We start from the raw sequence: 19,612 nt of genomic DNA on the forward strand, positions 1-19,612 counted from the left end.
TCTCTGGACGTGGATAGCATTTTCCATCATGAGACTTTTGGAGATGTCTTATATCGTTGCATTGCTGAGAAGAACTAAGTCTATCAAAGTTAGTCATCACACAATGTGATACAGCTCTTGTTTTTATACATTTGGGTCAGTTCCCTATATATTTGAGAAATGGGGCTTTTATCAGAGAAAATTCCTGTAAAAATTTTTTATGGGAAAGATGTCTTACAAAAGGTGAGATCTGAGGATCTCAAGGAAACTGGAGATCCAAAGAGGCCAAGATGAGGAAGGAGAGCATTCCAGGAATGTAGGAGTGACTAAAAATATATACAGTTGGCCGATAGAGAGTCTTGTTCAAGAAACAACAAAGAGGAGGTCAGTCTCACCACACCAATTCCCTTCTCCCAATGTGTGCCCACAGCAGAGTCCTGCCAAACTGGTAATATCCACTATGCAAAGGGCAAAGGGGAAAGGGGAGGCATTTGGTTACAAAATTAAGGGAAGGAGATTACATATCTGATAAATACTGTCAAACTTATGTGATACTGGGAGGTTTTAGCCTCAAAGTTAAAATATACATGAATCACAAGATGTGCAACTTTTGAGAAGTTTGTTATCTTTTATTTGCCACTATTTAGAAACATAGCAACTGAAAAAGAAATGCTTATTGTCCAGGCACAATTCTGTTTCTGACCAAATGACAAAATACTAATATTTCTTCTACTTTAGGTGGATAAATTCACTTTTGGTCTTTTGTTCTCTAAGGTTTTTCATTTTGTCTTCAAATATTGCAGTGAAAAGAAAAATAGGAAACCTGGCCTTTCAGAAAATAGTTTTACCCTCTACATTTCCAATTATAGTAAGTACTATAATTAAAATATACATTTAGTTTCAATTATAGAAAAATTCTCAAGGTTAAAAAAGCACTTTTCTTTTTAGTATTTTTCTTTCTTTTCAGGCTTTTCAATGTGTTAAGGAATATATAATTTCTGGTATTTATGTCAACAATCCTGAACTAGCAGAAGATAATAAACTGGGAGGTTTAAAAAATTTCATTTTCTTTCATTTTCATTTTTCTTTAAGTGGGTACTGGTTTCCATGTTTTTAGTCAAGGTAAAAACTTAGAATCATAGGATTGTAGATTTGGAGAATCATAAAATATTAGAGATGGAGGGGAAGAACCTTTGAAGTCATTTACTCTATCTTTGTACTTTTACAAATGAGGAAACTGAGGCCCAGAGGGATAAGTGTTTTGTCCAAGGTTACCCTCTTAGTTCATCATTAGTTTATTCAAAAAAATATTAAAGCATCATAGAGTCAAACCAAGAACTCAAGGGTCCTGAATGTTAATTCAGAGTTTTTTCTTTCAGATGCATTGCATCTATGCCATTTACTGTAAGGAATCTAGAAGGAATGCTGTGTCATAAAAAAAGCATGTGCAAAGACAGAATGGGATAGTGGAAAAATTGCTGGACTTGGAATCACATTGTCTTGGAGCATCAGTTTCTTCATCTGTGATTTGGGGATAATAATACCTGCAGGTGAGGCATTAGTCACAATTTCACAAGATTGTTTTGAGGTTCAGATTAAATGAAATCATTTATGTGTACATGTGTGGGGGGAGGTTATGTCCTTGGCTGGACAGACCAGGACTGTATCTCCATAGTTCTGTAGAAGAATTCAACAAATGACAATATTACCCAGGAAGCCCAATGCGAAACTATCAGATGAGATGCAGAGATTTAAAGAGAGCTAAGTGGACATGAACTGATAGGGGATGAGAGGAAATGGCAATGGAGCCCAGGGCTGTTTTTGGATTATTACATCTTCTCCTACTAGTGTTGGTAGACATTTAGGTGTCTTCCTCATTAATTCTGATACTGGGCTATTGGGCATTAAGAGCAACATTTTGGCAGTCATTGAAGCCTTCTTCCATTCTAGCTTGTACTAGATTTTTATGCTTTGGAGTAGGTGGCACCTTGGTAATCCTTTGAAGCTTTGCCCCTTTGATGTCTGAAGACAGTGAGTATAGCATTTGAGGACTCACTGATGCAGTAATGCATACAATAGTGTACTGGGCACCAAGACAGAGAGCCTTCAGGATTCACCAGACTGGCAAGTCACTTACAAACCTCTTACCATTGCCCAGATTGTGTGCCATACTGATTTAGCAGTGAAGAGTAGGGCAAAACTGGGCTTGCAAGCTTTCCTCACTGGAGGTTCAGGAGAATTTGAAGGGAGGAGGAGAATGGGTGATGTGAGTTTTTGCTGCTTGTAATCATTTTCATGTTGTTTACTTATTTTAGAAAATGTCCATTTCCATTATTATGATTTTGTGTTGTGTAGTTTTGTCTGGTTGAGATTAAAAGGGAAAATGGGGGCTCAGAGGCAAGAGAATAAGGAACTAAATAGGGACTAAATACCTGCAGGTAGCACTTGAGTGCTAACACATAAAACATTTTGCAAATTTTAAAACACTAATATAAATGTGATGTATGAAAAGTCTGAGAGACATAATTTTGGGCTAATTAGTAATCAATTTTTTATTAATGATGGCTAGCAGATTATTAATAAAATGATAGTCATTTGGCTTTCTCTCACAAACCAAAGATGGATCATAGAGGCTGACCAACGCTTATATACCCTTGGATTAATGGGTGTTCCGACAACAACTAATGAGAGAATGAATATTATAATGAGAGGTGGGCCTATTCTAATAAGGTGCTAGGGGACATGACTCTGATTGTGTCACTCATACGCATCTCTACCCAGACCACCCTGCCTAAAGCAATCTCAAATGACAAAGGGAGCTACCTCCACCCAAACCTGCCTGAATGGAACACAAAGGGCTGGATTCACTTAGATTAGATTTTCTTTATAAGATTTTTTTAGTTGGGTGGGGTCCCACCCAAGATGAAAAGCATGTATCCAGATGATTTGGGCAATCTCATCTATCAGCAATGTCCTTCAGAGATGGTTAAATAACCTACAGAGGTTTATTTCTGAATGAGGAAATAGAAGGGGAAACCCATAATCTCAATTAATAATTGATTATTCATATATTAAATAATCATTTCTCTCATAACTAATGATTAGGAGAAGGAACCATGCATTAGCACTTTCCTGCATTATATTGGTTATGCATTCAACTATCTGCCTTCCTTCTTATAACTATGCAGAGGCCCTACTGCCAAGTTTCAGAACTTTCCCAGCCAAAAGCATTCCATTCTGGATCTAATGTCCTCATCTCTAGAGGCAGCCAGTCTTCTGGGGGGCTTACCTCTGTACTCTCCCATTACTGGCATGTCTGTAATGCACTGGAAACAAGTTAAGAACAACTGTTACAACAGGTGTTAATCTTTTAGTTATGCCAAGCTTCACATCTTCAAATAGGCAAACCCTTCTGTTTGTAATGAAATGAAGGATAGTATTTTTCCCAAAGACCATCCAAATAGGACTAGTGAAACCAAGGTAAATGCATCCCAGGGCACAAGTTATGTTTTTGTGGTTGGTTTTTCTCTTCCCCTTTTCCTTTCCTTTCCTTCTAGGTTTTCTGGAAAGGAAGAGAGATTGGGGGACAAGCAGAAAGTTGTAGGGTTTTTTGGAGAAAGGTGGGATAAAGAAGAACATTTTTATATTCCTTTTTAGATACTCTCAGACTATTTTTGACAAATCTCCTGCTAACTTCTTGATCTTCCATTTGTCTATTTCCCACATGACATCTAATTTACCATTTAATTCTCAAACTTCAATACAAAGATGGATAGACAATACATTTATTAAGCCCTTACTATGTTCCCAGAACAATGCTAAGTGCTGGGGATACAAAGACAATGGAATGAGTCCCTGCCCTCAAGGAACTTACATTCTAATAGAAGAAAAACATACAGATAAAGTGGACCTTTAAAGGGAAAGTGATATATATCTATCATGGATATGGAAGAGAGATGAGCTGAAGGCTTGCATCCAGACAAAATAAAGGAAAAACTAGTCAATCAGAGCTCAAGATTGTTCCAAGGGTGGATTCCAAGGTTCTAGTGCAGAGGAAGAGGAGATGCTGACCTGAGTGTTGAAAGCATGGCAATGATTATGCCTCCTCCAATTTCTCTCTCATCCTGGCCTATCAGTTACTGGCATCCTAAAATGGAGGAACTGTTCAGATCAGTAGTATTCTTTCTTTGTCCCTAACTAGATGTTACCAAACACCCATACATAAGCATGAAAACTAATTTATCAACCTATCAAAGACTTTCAAACTTTTTGGGAAAAAATCAAAAGAAAATCAAATCTTAAAAAGAAATTAAGGTCATTCTTTGGGCTCTAAAGAATTTTGCTGGACTGCATAGCTGTTTTAGAGGAACAGACCAAATGTCTGTCATAACATACTTTAAAAAAAAAAGGGAGAGATGAGAAGCTCCTTTTCATCCAAGGAATCTTTGAAAATCCTGACTTGGGTGGAGTGACATTTGCTAACAATAAAAACAGTACTCTTGGCAGACGATTATGACTACAGCGTACAAGCTACACCAATAGCAAGTACACCCTGAGGAATCATCCTCTAAAGACTGCCAGGAAGTTAGCTAGAACTTTAGGAAATGAAATGCTGTCCTCTGTCTGTTATATAAGTCACAAACTCTCACTCCACCCTGTCAAAGGATTTTGAAGCTAATGCAAGAGAAGCCTTATTCTTCTCAGTACCCAAGGGATTGCCATTTCCCTTCATTTTATGTTAACCAGGGAGTGCTCAGTAAGTGTCAATACACAGCCACTATTTTTTTTTTAAAGATTTGGAGTTCACTGACCTGTTTTTGACTCCTGTTTTATGATTCACTCCATCTGTCCAGACTTATTTTACATTACTCCTCTGAGCTACTTACTGTTTCCTAAACCCAGAATTCTATCCCCTACCTCCATACCTTTGCTTAGGCTATACCTCCATACCTGGAATGCACTCCTTCTTCACCATGGCTTCATAAAATTTTTAGCTTCCTTCAAAGCTCAGTTCATGTGCCACTCTTCTGAAAAGGTTTTCCTGATCCCCTTAGTTGTTAGCACATTCTCTGAAATTACCTTAAATTTACTTATGTTGACTTGTTTTTCCTTTCTGGTGGAAATGTAAGCTGCTTAAAGTCAAGATCTGGTTTTCATTTCCATCTTTGTCTTTGTATTTCAGGGGCCTATCAAAGTGCCTTGCACTCAGTTGGCATGCTTGGTGAGTTGAATTGGATTCAAGTTTCTGTCCCAGTTCACATTCCACAGAGTTGGGACTCTTACATTCTGAAAATCAAAGATTTCTTCCAAGGTTCAAGCATAGTAATGGACTTGAGTTCCCTTTTTTTTTTAAACACTATTTTATTTTTTCCAATTACACGCAAAGATAGTTTTCAACATTCATTTTTTATAAGATTTTGAGTTCCAAATTTTTCTCCCTCCCTCTCTTCCCTTCCCCCTACCCAAGACAGCAAGCAATATAATATTGGTTATACATATGCAATCACGTTAAGCATATTTCCACATAAGTCATGTTGTGAAAGAGGAGAAAGAACAAAAGGGAAAAACCACACACACACACACACACACAAAAGTGAAAACAGTATGCTCTGATCTGCATTCTGACTCTATAGTTCTTTCTCTGGATGTGGATAACCTTTTCCATCATGAGTCTTTTGGAACTGTCTTAGATCATTGTATTATTAAGAAGAGCTAAGTCTATCATGGTTGATCATCACACAATGTTGTTGTTACTTCACACAATGTTCTCCTGGTTCTGCTCACTTCATTCAGCATCAGTTCATGTAAGTCTTTCCAGTTTTTTTCTGAAATCATCCTGCTCATCATTTCTTATAGCACAATAGTATTCCATTACATTCATATACCACAACTTGTTCAGCCATTCCCCAATTGATGGGCATCCCCTCATTTTCCAATTCTTTGCCACCACAAAAAGAACTGCTATAAATATTTTTGTACACGTGGGTCCTTTTCCCTTTTTTATGATCTCTTTGGGATACAGACTTAACAGTGGTATTGTTGGATCAAAGGGTATGCACAGTTTGATTGCCCTTTGGGCATATGGATCTGAGTTCCTGAAATCCTCTGTGCTTCTGATGGAGGTAGGAAGCAGAAAATTCTACCCCATCTCACCTTCCTTCTGATATCTATTTTTATACAAGGCTGCCAGCAGATTAAAGAGAAGAAGGGATTGAAAAACTATGGAATTCATGAGTCTTCAACTGTTTGAATTCATTGATAGTGAGCTAGACTTTCTACTCAATAGTCTACATTGGTGCTTTTATTGCCATCATGGACAGGGAATAAATCTGTTTTTTATTGATATAAGAGACTTTTGGATAAAGAAACTCCCTTTACCAAATGTTAGAGGTGGATGTTGAACCAGGGTATTGATGGTTTTGAGTGCAGCTGACACTGCCTCATCATTACCATTACTGAGTTACCTACACAATACTAGTCACCTTTTAGCACCACTCCAAGTAAAGAGAAGTGAAAAGAAAACTTTCTGTAAACACAAGCTGCAGAACACTTGCTGATCTGAGCTACTAGGTGAAGTTTCCTTACCTAAAGTTCCTTACACCGATGAAATCACAGGGATGGACAAAACCAAAAACAAACCTGGAATTCTGTGTGGTCAAATCAATCATTTATGTTTCTTTGAAGTTTTCAGCATTACTTCATCCAAACTTTATTGCTTTGAAATATAATTTTAGAAATGAAAACTTCTAAAGAGTTAAAATGATAATCCTAAAACAGAATGACTTTACTGTAATTATTTCTGATGGAAGTAGAACTTTTTTTACCCCCAGTACTAGGGTTAGCCCCTCTTTTTCCATAATGAAAAAGTTCAGCCTTGGATTCATTCTTAAATAAATGACCACTTTGGTGTTAACTGGAATTGGTCAGTTTCTGATTGCCTAGATCTTTATTTACCCTTGAAGTACCCTTTGCCCCTGAGGCCCCTCCCTCTGTTTGGAAGGCTCTTCCCAGAACCTTCGTTTAAGGAGGGCGCTAAGACCAACCATCTCTTCATTTCCCACTAGGCCAGACTACTGCAGAGTTCTCCATCCTACCCCTGTGCCAGGTACCTTCTCTGCCTTATCTGTTTTTCAGGTTCCTTTTATATATTGTCTTCCTCCATTAGAGTGTAAGCTCTTTGAGGGCAGGGAAAGCCTTTCATTTTTGCTTATATTTGTATTCCCAGTCGTTAGTACATAATAAGAGCTTAAGAAATGCTTGTTGACTGACTGACTTGACAACATCATGGCCCCAAAATTGTACCTAGAAAGAGAAAAGAATCAAGAAAAAAAGAAGACAGTCTAGTCTTTCTATATATTGTCCTAATCCAGCTCCATTACATGGGCAAGTCTGTGTGACCTTGGCCAAGTCACTGCCCCTATCTGGTTTTCATCTTTTAAATGATTGCCTATAAAATGATCTCGAAAATTCTTCCTAGCTATAAGATTCTATGCACTCTTACAACTCCCATTGCCACATATTATTAGTTGAAAGAGTGTGGTATAGAGGATTGATTGCTAGTCTGGAGGTCAGAAAGACCTAGGTTATATCTTACTTCTTATACAAATTAGCTTCCTGACCATGGATAAATCACTTGAACTCTAAAGGCTAGGTGCAACTTGTTAAGATTGTAAATTACAGACAATGAGAGTTCTCTTTAATAATGAATTCACAGGTCTGGACTCTATCCCTCTACTTCGATTTTAAATTTTAGTTACTGTGGATGTTTCTTTTCCCAATTGCACTTATGTAAACTCGTTGAGGATGGGAATTGTGTTTTATACTTTGTAAGAGTCCCCATGACTATAACACATGATAAAGTGAAGAATTTCATATAAGTAGCATAAAGGATGGCATCACAGAAACATATGATGAAAAAGGAAGATGGATCAGTCACAAAGTGAGAGCAAAGCATAATCAAGGAAAAACCCCAGCCTCTATTGGTATCCTCATGATGTCAAGAAAATAAAGGAAGGCTCTTAGCACTTTGTGTGAATGGACCTCTTGTGATGAACTTTTGGGAAGACTTGGACAAGTTTCATAGAATGGGAATGTAAGGAAGGTGGCAATCTGCTTCACTAGAGGGAATGAATTCACAGGTCCACTGGCATGTGATCCATGTGCAACTTTATATATAACAGATGCTTGTTGAATAGTTTGATTAATGTAACAGATTGAAAATGATTTGAAAGCTAAAAATGCCATATATAAGTAAGTCATTAATCTGTCATGTATCAGAAACTTCTAAAAACCCAACACACTTGTGACTATAATTTGCTTCCAAGTTTTCATGACAAAGGACATGTATTTGCCCTGTCGAAAATCATAACTTGAGTCCCAGGAACAGCAGCATTCCATGGGCATTACTTAGAGCCTGGCCCCTTCGGCTATCTTTCAAGGGGATCAACCCTTGTGGAGACTTGACCTTGGAGCTCCCCCTCCAGGTGTTAGAGGGCTTGTCTTTTTAACTGTCTCAACAATTAAAGATACAGAAAATTTTTGCCTTCAAAGTTCTTGGCACTAACAAATGGTTCAACATCAGAAATAGGGTTTGATCAAAAGAAATGACACTAACGATGCATTACCAGCTATCTTGCCACTATACCCTAAGGATCACTGATCCTTTTCATTGGTCCTGTGTACACTGTCCCGTATTCTGTTCGCCTAGGTACTGCCTTGCTTTTCTATTTGTATCTGAAGCACTTAGCACAGTGCCTTGCAAATAGTAAGGACTTAATAAAGGCTTTTTCATCCATCCATCCATTCACTCATAATCTGGAAATTCATCTCCTATTAAGCTTAAAAGAAAAAATAAGATTTCATAGAATTTAACGTATTATTTTCAGTTACAAAAATTTTCTCCTTAGTTACTTGAAGATGGAGTTACTTTATTATGTGTTGTTCTTATTAGTACCTATATTGCATTAGTCTTCAGCTATTGTACTGGGTTAATCTAATGGAAAGCATGGAACAACTATTTGCTTAAAATAGCCTTTTCCATCATAGGGACTCCAATTTAGAAATACTTCTGCACTTTTAATTCAATTTATATATTTTGACTTAATATATGGATCAGGTGTATAATTTAATAACTGTAGAGAAATTTGGCATCAATTTATAGAGTATCTTATTATTTTTGGTCCATAAGTATACTAGAACCAAGAAATGTGTTATGTAGGAAAATCATGTAATGGGGAGGAGACTCAAAGTCAAGAGTTCAATAAATGTCTTTTACATAATCACAAGATACATGTGGAAAAGACACTTTAAAAGTAAGTTTACAAAGTGTTTTTTAAAAGCTAATTTTATTACAAGAACAGTACTTATCGCTCCTTTTTTCTTACAATTTCCCCAATTGATTTAAACATGTCATGAAGAATATATTGATTTCTTCTGTCTCCCTCACTTTTTGCATTTGATGGTTATGTCCTTCACACAGCATCCCCAGTATTCCTCCTTCCTGGGTCAATTTTTGCTTATCATTTTGATGATGATGACATTGAGGATGGAAATGTGGGGGGAGTAAGAGACCCTAATCTTGCCAACTTTGATTTAAATGAATGTGTCTCAATGTTTACTCCCAGATATTTTATATATTCTGTAGTTAATCTGAATGAAAATTATCGTTTCCTAATAGTTTTTGTTAGCCCTCTAAGTTTCTCAGAGAGTGCAGATTCGGCATGAAGAGACTGCTCATCACATCTACAACGTATATCTACTTTGAAGGAAAAGGGTGCTGGGTAAGTGGGAAGTCTGATGGGCTTTTTGAGTGTTTTCTTTTTCTGCATTTGTTCCTGGGCTCCTGTGAATCCTTTGCATCTTATACATATTTGGTGGTAAGTGAAATAAAGGCTGACTCATATTATATCCGTGGGTCTGTCTTTTGGGAAAATAAGAAATGAGTAACATATAAGCTTTATTTTGGAGATTTCCTCAGAGTAAAACTCTAAGGAGGGTACCTGAATAAAAGAGAAAAAAATTACCTTTTGGAGGCAAGCCTCCAGGATTCAATCTGATCCTTGTGAATCCATTGTCTTAGGAGACACTGAGTCACGGGTTACACAAACAATCCTGACAAAGTATTACTTTAGTCATGTCACATCAACAAGCATTTTTTTATTTTTTAAAAACTTACTTATTTTTAGCTTTCAACATTCACTTCCATAAGATTTTGAGTTTTAAATTTTTCCCCCTCCCATTTCATCCCCCCGCCCCAGATGGTGTACCGTCTGATATAGGTTTGGTCAATAAGCATTTATTAGTGCTTACTATGTGCCAGGCATTATATTAAGTTCTGGAGATACAAAAAAAGGCCAGCAAGAATCCTCCCTCTTCAAGAGCTCACTATTCAATGATAAAGATAACATGGAAACAACCATGTACAAACAAGATATACACAGAAAATATTGGAGATAATCAGTAGAGAGAAGGGACTAGCATCAAGGATAAGGAATGGCTTCTTGTAGAAGGTGGGATTTTAGCTGGCATTTGAAGAAGGCCAGGAGGTAAAGATGAGGGAGAAAATTCCAAGCAAGGAGGAAAGCCAGTGAACATGGCCTGAGACAAAGGATGGTGTCTTTTGAGTCAATTAGGGATGTGTAAAAGGATTGCCTTGTTGCAGTGAGGGCCCATTTGAGATTAAGTGACAAATTTCTAGTGTATTCAGTCAGCATAATTTCACAATTTTCTCCAGCTTCATTCAGCATTACATGAATAGGAGTGAATGTTGGAAGTTAGCCTCAGTTGAGCTTTGGCAGGGAAAGACTGGTGATAGGATAATGGAGGAAGGGATTTGAAAGAAGAGGGCAAGCATAGAGTTGAACTGGTTCACCAGGAGATTAAGATGGGGAAGGGAGGAGAGTATAGCTAGTACATGAATGATGGCCTAGGAGAGAAGTGAGGGTTTGAGAATGGTGAAACCAGTCGGTAGCTTTAGAGTAGGAGACTGGGGGGTAAGGTGGAGCGGAGATTAAACTGAGGGAGATGTAAAATTACTGGAGCCTGCATAAATAGGAGTAATTATCCTTACAAACTTTCTTTTTGAACCATTCTCGTGGACTAGATGTCAGGGGAACTGGGTTCTAATCCTGGTTCTTCTATAGCCTAGCTGTATGATTTTAGGAAAGTTCTTTAACTTCCTGAATCTATTTACTGTTTTTCATAAAATAGGGATGTTAAAACTTATCCTGTTTTATAGGGATGTTTGAGAGGATAAATGGAAATAAGTACTGTGAAAATGTTTTGCAGAGTACAAAGGAAGGTGAAGGTAAAATGTTATTTAGTTGGTAATGCGAGTGCTAGAGGCCATTAGAATATTCATTAATTGGGATTCTGCTTATAATTTTACCATTCATTCAACAAATGTTTTTAGAGTATGTACCACGAGTATTACTAGGTACTGGGGGAGATACAGGGACAAATTCTTTTATTAAAGATCTAATAATTTAGTAAGAGAAATAATTTATTATAGTTTACCTCTTTGAGGTATGTGCCTAAAAATATAATTTTTGTTAGTTTTTTCAATATCCTCTAACTTGTTGAAAGTTATTATTCTATGAATATTTAAATGAGGTTGTTGTTGTTTAGTCATTTTAAGTTGGAGCCAACTCTTCCTGACTCCTTTCTGGCATATTCTTGGCAAAGATACTGGAATGGTCTGCCATTTCCTTCTCCACCTCATTTTATAAATGAGGAAAGTGAGGTAAAATAGGGTTAAATGACTTGCCCAGGGTCACATAGCTAATAAGTGTCTGAAGCCAGATTTGAACACAGGTCTTCCTGATTCCAGATCCAGGACTTTATCCATTGTGCCACCTGGCTCCCCTTAAATGAAATTAGGTGGAGCCTGAGAGCCCTAAGATCCCTCTATACTATGCAAAATTCACAAGTAATTATGAAATTTAAGAACATTAGTTCTTCTTGTCAGGTAATAATGATTGTAATGAACTATAGGGACTTTAATGAAAACAAATAACTAAACACAGCTGGTGAAAGAAATGTAAATATGACTCCAATGAATTTATTAGAAATTTATGGACAGGAGCTCATTTTTAACACTATATTATCTAGAGCAATATCATTAGCCAAATGAAAAGAAATACAACAATTTCTGTATTACAACTGCTTATATTACTGAAATTGCCTTCTAACATATTTCTCAAATAATGAACTTGTGTTCAGTGGGAGCTTGAGGTAAATCTGGTATGTTAAAGCACTGTGTGAAACCATTTTTATCTTTAAGATAATAATAAATACTACTACTAAGAGAACATGTTAGACATCAAAACTATAAAATGGTAGATTCATAGTAACTGGCTTTTGAAAAAAATGACATGATTTTGTATGCTATGGCTTCATCTTTTTATGATGGGTGATTCTCTTGTTAATTATTAGTTTTATCACATGGTAGCCATAAGAATGAAGGATTGAGAGAGTATTCTCTTTTAAAAAACACATTTCCAGGGGCAGCTAGGTGGCGCAGTGGATAGAGCACTGGCCCTGAAGTCAGGAGGACCTGAGTTCAAATTTGACCTTAGACCAAATACTTGACACTTACTAGCTGTGTGACCCTGGGCAAGTCACTTAACCCCAACTGCCTAATAAAAAAAAAAAGAAAAAACACATTTTCATTTATGCATTTTCAATTTTATTTTATTTTCAGTTTTGAATTCTCTTCCTTTTCCCCTACCCATTGAGAAGGCAAGAAAAACAATACTTGTTACAAGGTATGTATAGTCATACAAAACAAATTCTTGCATTAGCCATGTAAAAAAAAAAAAAGGAAAAAGAAAAAGAAGAAAATATGCTCCAATTTGTACTGAGTCCATCAGTTCTCCATCTGCAGGTGAACAGTGGATATATTTCATTATCATTTCTAATATTAAAATAGCTATTCATAATCATAGCTCATATTTATATAGCACTTTATAGTTTACAAAGTGCTTTCCCATGGTATTCTCTCAGAAGTGACAGGAATAGTATAAATATTCTTATCCTATTTCTAAAGACAAGAAAAATCTGGAGAAGTTAAGGGATTTTGCCATTATCACTAAGCTAGGTATTCTAATTCTAAGTTCAGTGGGATTGTGTCACCCAAAATATCTGATCTCAAAATGTGAACAAAGTAGTTTAAGGAAACAGCAATCAAATTCCTCTACAATCCTTAAAGCGTCTAGGTTTTTCAGAAAACAAAGTAAAGCACTATTATTTTTTAGTCAAAGGAGTACCACGTTCTCTCTAAAAATAAGCTGGGGTCAGCTTGTATTTTTGGTTATTGGTACTAGAAAAGCAAACGGCTGTCAGTCTAGTGAATTTAGATTCTTTCCATTTCAGGAACTAATGGAAGTATCAGTCTGTGTTATTTGTTGTGGGTAATTTATCTGCTGATTTTTCAAAAATTCTGTTTGATTGGTAGATGTAAAGGCTCCTCTCCCTGGTAGGAAGGATAAAATTTACTTTAGCTGTCCCAGAAATGCCTGGACTCTTTTGTTCCTTCCCAGGAGCTGTGAGGTTGCCTCTTTGACGTCTGTTTCTGATAAGTGACATTCAGAAATTGATGACCTTTTGGATTGGCCGGAACTGGATGAGGTCACTGTAGTTGTCATTGAGTTTCCTCTCTCTGTTTTTGACTGTTCTGGTAAGCATAACCCTGGAGCACTTTGGAATACTTCTGTTCCCTTAGGAACTCCTGGTCCTCTGACTGGTTTTATACCTGTCTGCTGAAAAGCTCCATGATGCTGGAAAGGGAAACAAGGTCGATGTTAACCAGGGGCACACAGGCAGTTAGCAGATGTAGCGGTGAGGTGAGTTCACTTATTAGCTCAAGGATTGGCAGTGTATCCATTTGTTTCTCTGCCTCTTTGCTGGCTATCAGCCTGGGCTCTAATACCAAAAGGCAAAGGAATAATGACTGATCTGTCAGCATTTTTTATTGATGAAATGAGGGCATGACAGAAAAGCAGAGGAAAAAAGACAAGTCACGGAAAATGCATCTTGTTTTCTAGGTTCATAACTGCGCTGTCTGTAGGATTGTATAACTTGCATAGATTTTCCCTATATACAGCGCAAGTTATACCAGATTTAATTTCTAGTTGCATGGGTTGATATAGATACGATTTTTCAACTACTGTTTTTTATGAGGCAAAAGATTATGACAGCATCCCAAATGACTATTAGTTTGACACAAAAAGCTATTATAATGAAATGTAAAAATGAACATCTATACATGGGAAAAAGTGTGGTAAATGAATATTTAATGAAAAGGAACTTTATGCCAATATATATGAACCACATTGAAGTATGTAAAACCTTACCTTATAAGAATGATTTAAATGAACAATGAGGAAAAGGCAATTTATAAAAAATGACAAATTCCATGACAGGATATTATAATATAATACATCGCTAGAGAATTATAAATTACTAGTTAAAATTTAAAAGAAGAGTGTTTCAACTTTCAAACTAAATATCATTGCTAAAAACATAACTATTTTTAATATCATATTTTAAGAGTATATTGTAACTTCAATAAGTAAAACATTCTACAATAGATTTACCAAATCTAAACATTCCTAACTAATTATTTCCAAATTCTGTCTTACCTTTGGTGGCAAACTTTTTCTGAACAGATGTATAAAAGGAAAACGATGTGAAAATTTGTTTTCAATTACTGGTAATGTGTCAGAAATTGCTAATGGAACTAAGAAAAAAGCATTTTCATGAAATTAGATGGGCATTAACAATTGTAAAAGGAGATATGACACCATACATGCTTTCATTAAAAATATTAATAAAATTAAGCTGGGTCTATATGTAAATCATGTTACATAAATCTAATGCATACATTTTTGAGAGGTAGTAAATTCTTTATCACTTGTATATGAAAAAAAAAACCAACTGGAATTTTCAAATAAGCAATGTAAAATTACTAAATATTCTTATAGCTAACATTAACTCAATGATGACTTAAATGATTTATTCAGAAACACAGACATTTCCGGGTCATTTCCAAACCACATCACCTACACTCCATCCATCCTCCTCATCCTCTTTCCACTGGAACGCTAACTCCACCACCTAGGACCCTGGGCTGTGAAAGGTGAGCTTTTGCTTTATTTCACCCAATCCCAGGGAACCATTTCACTTCCTGGACATTTTCAAACCATGCCACATATGCTACCCCCTTGCAGATATAAGCTCCTTGACGTCAGGGACCATCTTGCTTGCTTGTATTTGTATCCCTAGCACCTCAGCACAGGATCACATATAGACTTCTCTCCGGCATTTAATCTCTTCACAACCTAGCCCCAACCTGCCTTAGGACAGTGCCTCACACATAGTAAGCACATAAAAATTTTCTTTTCACTTATTCATTTATATGTAAATGTTAGAAGAAAATATGCACATTCACCCCAGTCTGGTACCAGGAAAAGAGCATTGGCTTCATAATCAAAGGACTTACTCTTGAATCCTGTTACTTTCCGCGTAACTTTGGGTAAGCCACAATTTCGTAGAGCATTATTTTTCTTATCTATAATATGGAAAAGTTGGATAAGATGGCTTCTGAGGTCACTCAGCTTTAGCTCTATGATCCTAATCTCTCTCTTAACTAAATTCCTAAAAGAAATTGCTTCACTTTTATTTAAACCTTCCACAATCCGACTTCAGGCATTAATCACGCAACTGAAACTGCCTTTTCCAAAATCAGTAATGATCTCTTAATTACCAAATACCCTAACGGGACTTTTTCAATCCTTATTCATCTTGACCCTCTGCAGCATTTTATACTATTAACTACCTTTCTGCTAGATACTCTCATGACACTGATCATTCTTTTTTTTAAATAAATTTAATAATTTATTTTTCTCCAATTAAATGTTAAAAACAATTTTAACTTTTTTTCAAGTTTTGAGTTCCAAATTCTTTTGCCTCCCCCTTCCTCCCCCCCAACCTCACTGAAAAGACAAGCAATTTGACACAGGTTATACATATGCAGTCATGAAAACATATTTCCATGTAAGTGATACTGCGAAAAAATACAGAACAAAAAAAATTAACAACAAGAAAAATGAAGTCAAGAAAAAACATACTTTAATCTGCATTCAGACTCCATCAATTCCTTCTCTGGAGATGGATAATATTTTTCATCATAAGTCCTTCCAAATTGTCTTGGCTGTATTGTAATGCTAAGAATAGCTAAGTTATTCACAGTTGATCACCATAGAACATTGCTCTTACTGTATACAATGTTCTCCTGGTTCTGCTCATTTTACTTTGCATCAGCTCATGTAAGTTTTTCCAGGTTTTTCTCAAAATATCTTATAGCACATTAGTATTCCATCACAATTACATACAACAATCTTCAGCCATTCCCCAACTGATGGACATCACCTCAATTTCCAATTATTTACCATCACAAAAAGAGCCATTATAAATGTTTTTGTACATACAAGTCCTTTTTCTCCTCCTCCTCCTCTTCCTCCTCCTCTTCCTCCTCTTCTTCTTCTTCTTCTTCTTCTTCTTCTTCTTCTTCTTCTTCTTCTTCTTCTTCTTCTTCTTCTTCTTCTTCTTCTTCTTCTTCTTCTTCTTCTTCTTCTTCTTCTTCTTCTTCTTCTTCTTCTTCCTCTTCCTCTTCCTCTTCCTCTTCCTCTTCCTCTTCTTCTTCTTCTTCTTCTTCTGATTTCTTTGGGATATAGACCTACTAGTAGTATTGCTTTTATGGAGTATGAATGGTTTTATAGCCCTTTGGGCATAGTTCCAAATTGTGCTACAGAATGGTTGAATCAGTATACAACTTCACCAATGTGCATTAGTGTCCTAATTTTCCCACATTCCCTTCAACATTTGTCATTCTCCTTTTCTGTCATATTAGCCAATCTAATTTGCAATTCTCTAATCAATAATGATTTAGAGCATTTTTTTTCATATGACTATAGATAACTTTAATTTGTTTGAAAACTGCCTGTTCATATCCTTTGACCATTTATCAATTGAGGAGTGGCTCTGACTTCTATAAATTTTACTCAGTTTGTTATATATTTGAGAAATGAGGTCTTTATCGGAAAACTGCCTGTAAATTTTTTTTCACAGTAATAATTACTATGTATTCCAATCCATCCTATTTCCTCATCCATCCTTCTCTCTCTCTCTCTCTTGCTCTCATTTCTCTCTGTCTCTCCTTTCACCCTGTCTATTCTGAAAAGAGTTTTACTTCTGACTTTTATCTTCCCTAATCCACCCTCCCTTCAATAGCTCCCCACCCCCTTCCTTCTCTTAAACCCTTCTCCTACTATTTTCCTGCATGGTAAGATAGATTTCTACACCCAACTGAGTGTGTATGTTATTCCCTCTTTGAGCCAATTTCAATGAAAGAAAAGTTCTTGTGTTCCTCACCACTTCCCCCACCCCACCTTCCCCTCCACTATAAAATCTCTTTTGCCAGATAATTTACCCCCATTCTACCTCTCCCTTTCCCCTTCTCCCAGTGTATTCTTTTTCCTCCCCCTTATCTTTTTTTAGATAATCATCCCATCATATTCAAATCACACCTGTGCCTCCTTCTCATTGCCCTAATAATAAGAATGTCTTTAGGAGTTATAAATATCATTTTCCCATGTAGGAATGTAAACAGTTTAACCTTATTGAATCCATTATGATTTCTCTTTCCTGTTTACCTTTTTTATGCTTTTCTTGAGAGTCTTGTATTTGAAAGTCAAATTTTCTATTCTGCCCTGGTCTTTTCACCAGAAATACTTAGAAGTCTTTTATTTCAATTGACTATCAATTTCCCCCCTAAAGGATTATACTCAGTTTTGCTGGGTGGGTGATTCTTTGTTTTAATCCTAGATCCTTTACCATCTAGAATGTTATATTCCAAGTTCTCTTGTCTTTCTCATTCTATTGTTTTCTTCTATTTTTTTTTTTTGCATTGCTCCTTTAAGAAAACCTTTTTCTCTCTCCTTGCTATTCTCTGGAATTCTGCATTCAGTTGGGTGTATCTTTCCCTTCCTTCTTTCCCTTTCATTTTCCTTCTTTCCTCAGCTATTTGTAAAGTAGCTTAGCATGGGTTTAATTTTCACTTCTATGAGGATGACTACAAAAATCTATGTATCCAGCTCTAGTCTTTCTCCTTAGGTCCAGGCACAAATCAATTGCCTCCTAGATATTTTAAACTAAATGTTCCATAGACAGTTCAAACTCAACATGTCAAAAACTGATTTCATTATCTTTTCTCCAAAACCTATTCCTCTTCTGAAACTCCATATTTCTACCAACGGCACCACTATCCATCTAGGGTTGTAACTTTAGTTTCATGCTCAATTCCTCTCTTACCTCATAATATATCCAAATAGTTTATCTCCACAACATCTCTTGCATCCATTTCCTTTTCTTCACTCACAAAGCAACCACCTGAGTTCAGGCCCTTATCACCTCCCTCTTCAACTACTGAAGAGGCCTCCTAATGGTCTCCCTGCTTGAAGTCTCTCCCTCTTTCCAATCTATTTTCAAATAGGTTCCAAACTGATTTTCCTAAAGTATAAATCTGACTGTATCACTTTCCTACTCAATAAATTAGAGTGTTCCCTATTAACTCTAGGATAAAATACAGACTTCTCTCTTTGGTATTTAAATCTCTAAAGCCCCAACCTGTCTTTCCAGCCTTATTAGGCACACTCCACATGACATAAACTAGAGCCCAGACAGTGGTTAGCTAGTGAGCAACAAGATAGCAGACTAGACATTCTCTCTGACCTCCATGAGTCCTCAGACCTCCCCAAAACAGAAATTATGCTCCAAAGATAAAGCAATTTTAGCTGTTTCCATGGTCAAGGACACCAAGAATTCAAAAGAAAGTTAAAAAATCCCTAAAACTCAGAAATTGACACTCATTGAACCTAAGTTCGCCTGATACTTCCTCCTCCCCCACCTCCTACACCACCAGCAGTGAGGCTGCACTAACAGACCCAATGATACAACATAGGTTTACATCAAAACCCATCCCTAAACCTCTGTCCCCCCTACCTCTTTCCAGTGCCCTAGACACCTTGGATCCAGGCTATGGAAGTGTTCTTGGACTTTGACAGCCAACATGGCCATAGTCCTTCAGGAGCAAAAGTCTTCTGGAGGCTGCAACCTGGAAGCACCAAGGCTGCAAAGCTCTGAACTGCTGGTAGATCTGGACTGCTCATGCTAGGGAAAGTAGGCTCTGAACTACCAGTACCAGCAAGCTCTGAATTTCTGGTGCAAGGCCAAAGAACTAAGGAAGAGAGGGAGTGGGCCAGATCATTAGGACAGGACACTGCTAGTGGGGAACTGTGCAGCACTCCACCAAGTCTGAAGTAATAACAGTATCCAGGTGGGGCCAGTTCTGGCCACTCAAAGGTCAGTTGGAGCATATCTGCATTCAGACTCCATCAATTCCTTCTCTGGAGATGGATAATATTTTTCATCATAAGTCCTTCCAAATTGTCTTGGCTGTATTGTAATGCAGGGAGGATGAATTGTGAATCACCTAATGTGGGGGAAGGCTGAGATGCTTTAAGATCCATACCCCAAGGAAACCTCAATAGAAAGGGAGGGAATCAGAAGTGGATAA

General features: G+C 36.8%; 1 protein-coding gene across 1 annotated transcript in view; it reads right to left on the reverse strand.

Annotated features, from left to right (window-relative positions):
• Nucleotides 1-12,819: 12,819 nt before the first annotated feature.
• CUNH2orf73 (chromosome unknown C2orf73 homolog) overlaps nucleotides 12,820-19,612 on the reverse strand; it is a 42,597-nt gene continuing 35,804 nt past the window's right edge. Inside the window, 4 exon segments of the mRNA XM_027865503.1 lie at nucleotides 12,820-13,532; nucleotides 13,535-13,754; nucleotides 14,619-14,716; nucleotides 15,479-15,547. Of these exon segments, the coding sequence (XP_027721304.1) occupies nucleotides 13,366-13,532; nucleotides 13,535-13,754; nucleotides 14,619-14,716; nucleotides 15,479-15,547 (554 nt within the window). The 3' untranslated portion in view covers nucleotides 12,820-13,365.

The sequence above is a fragment of the Vombatus ursinus genome, unplaced genomic scaffold (assembly GCF_900497805.2).
Source record: "Vombatus ursinus unplaced genomic scaffold, bare-nosed wombat genome assembly UNPS02014778.1, whole genome shotgun sequence".
In the NCBI taxonomy this organism is placed as follows: Eukaryota; Metazoa; Chordata; class Mammalia; order Diprotodontia; family Vombatidae; genus Vombatus; species Vombatus ursinus.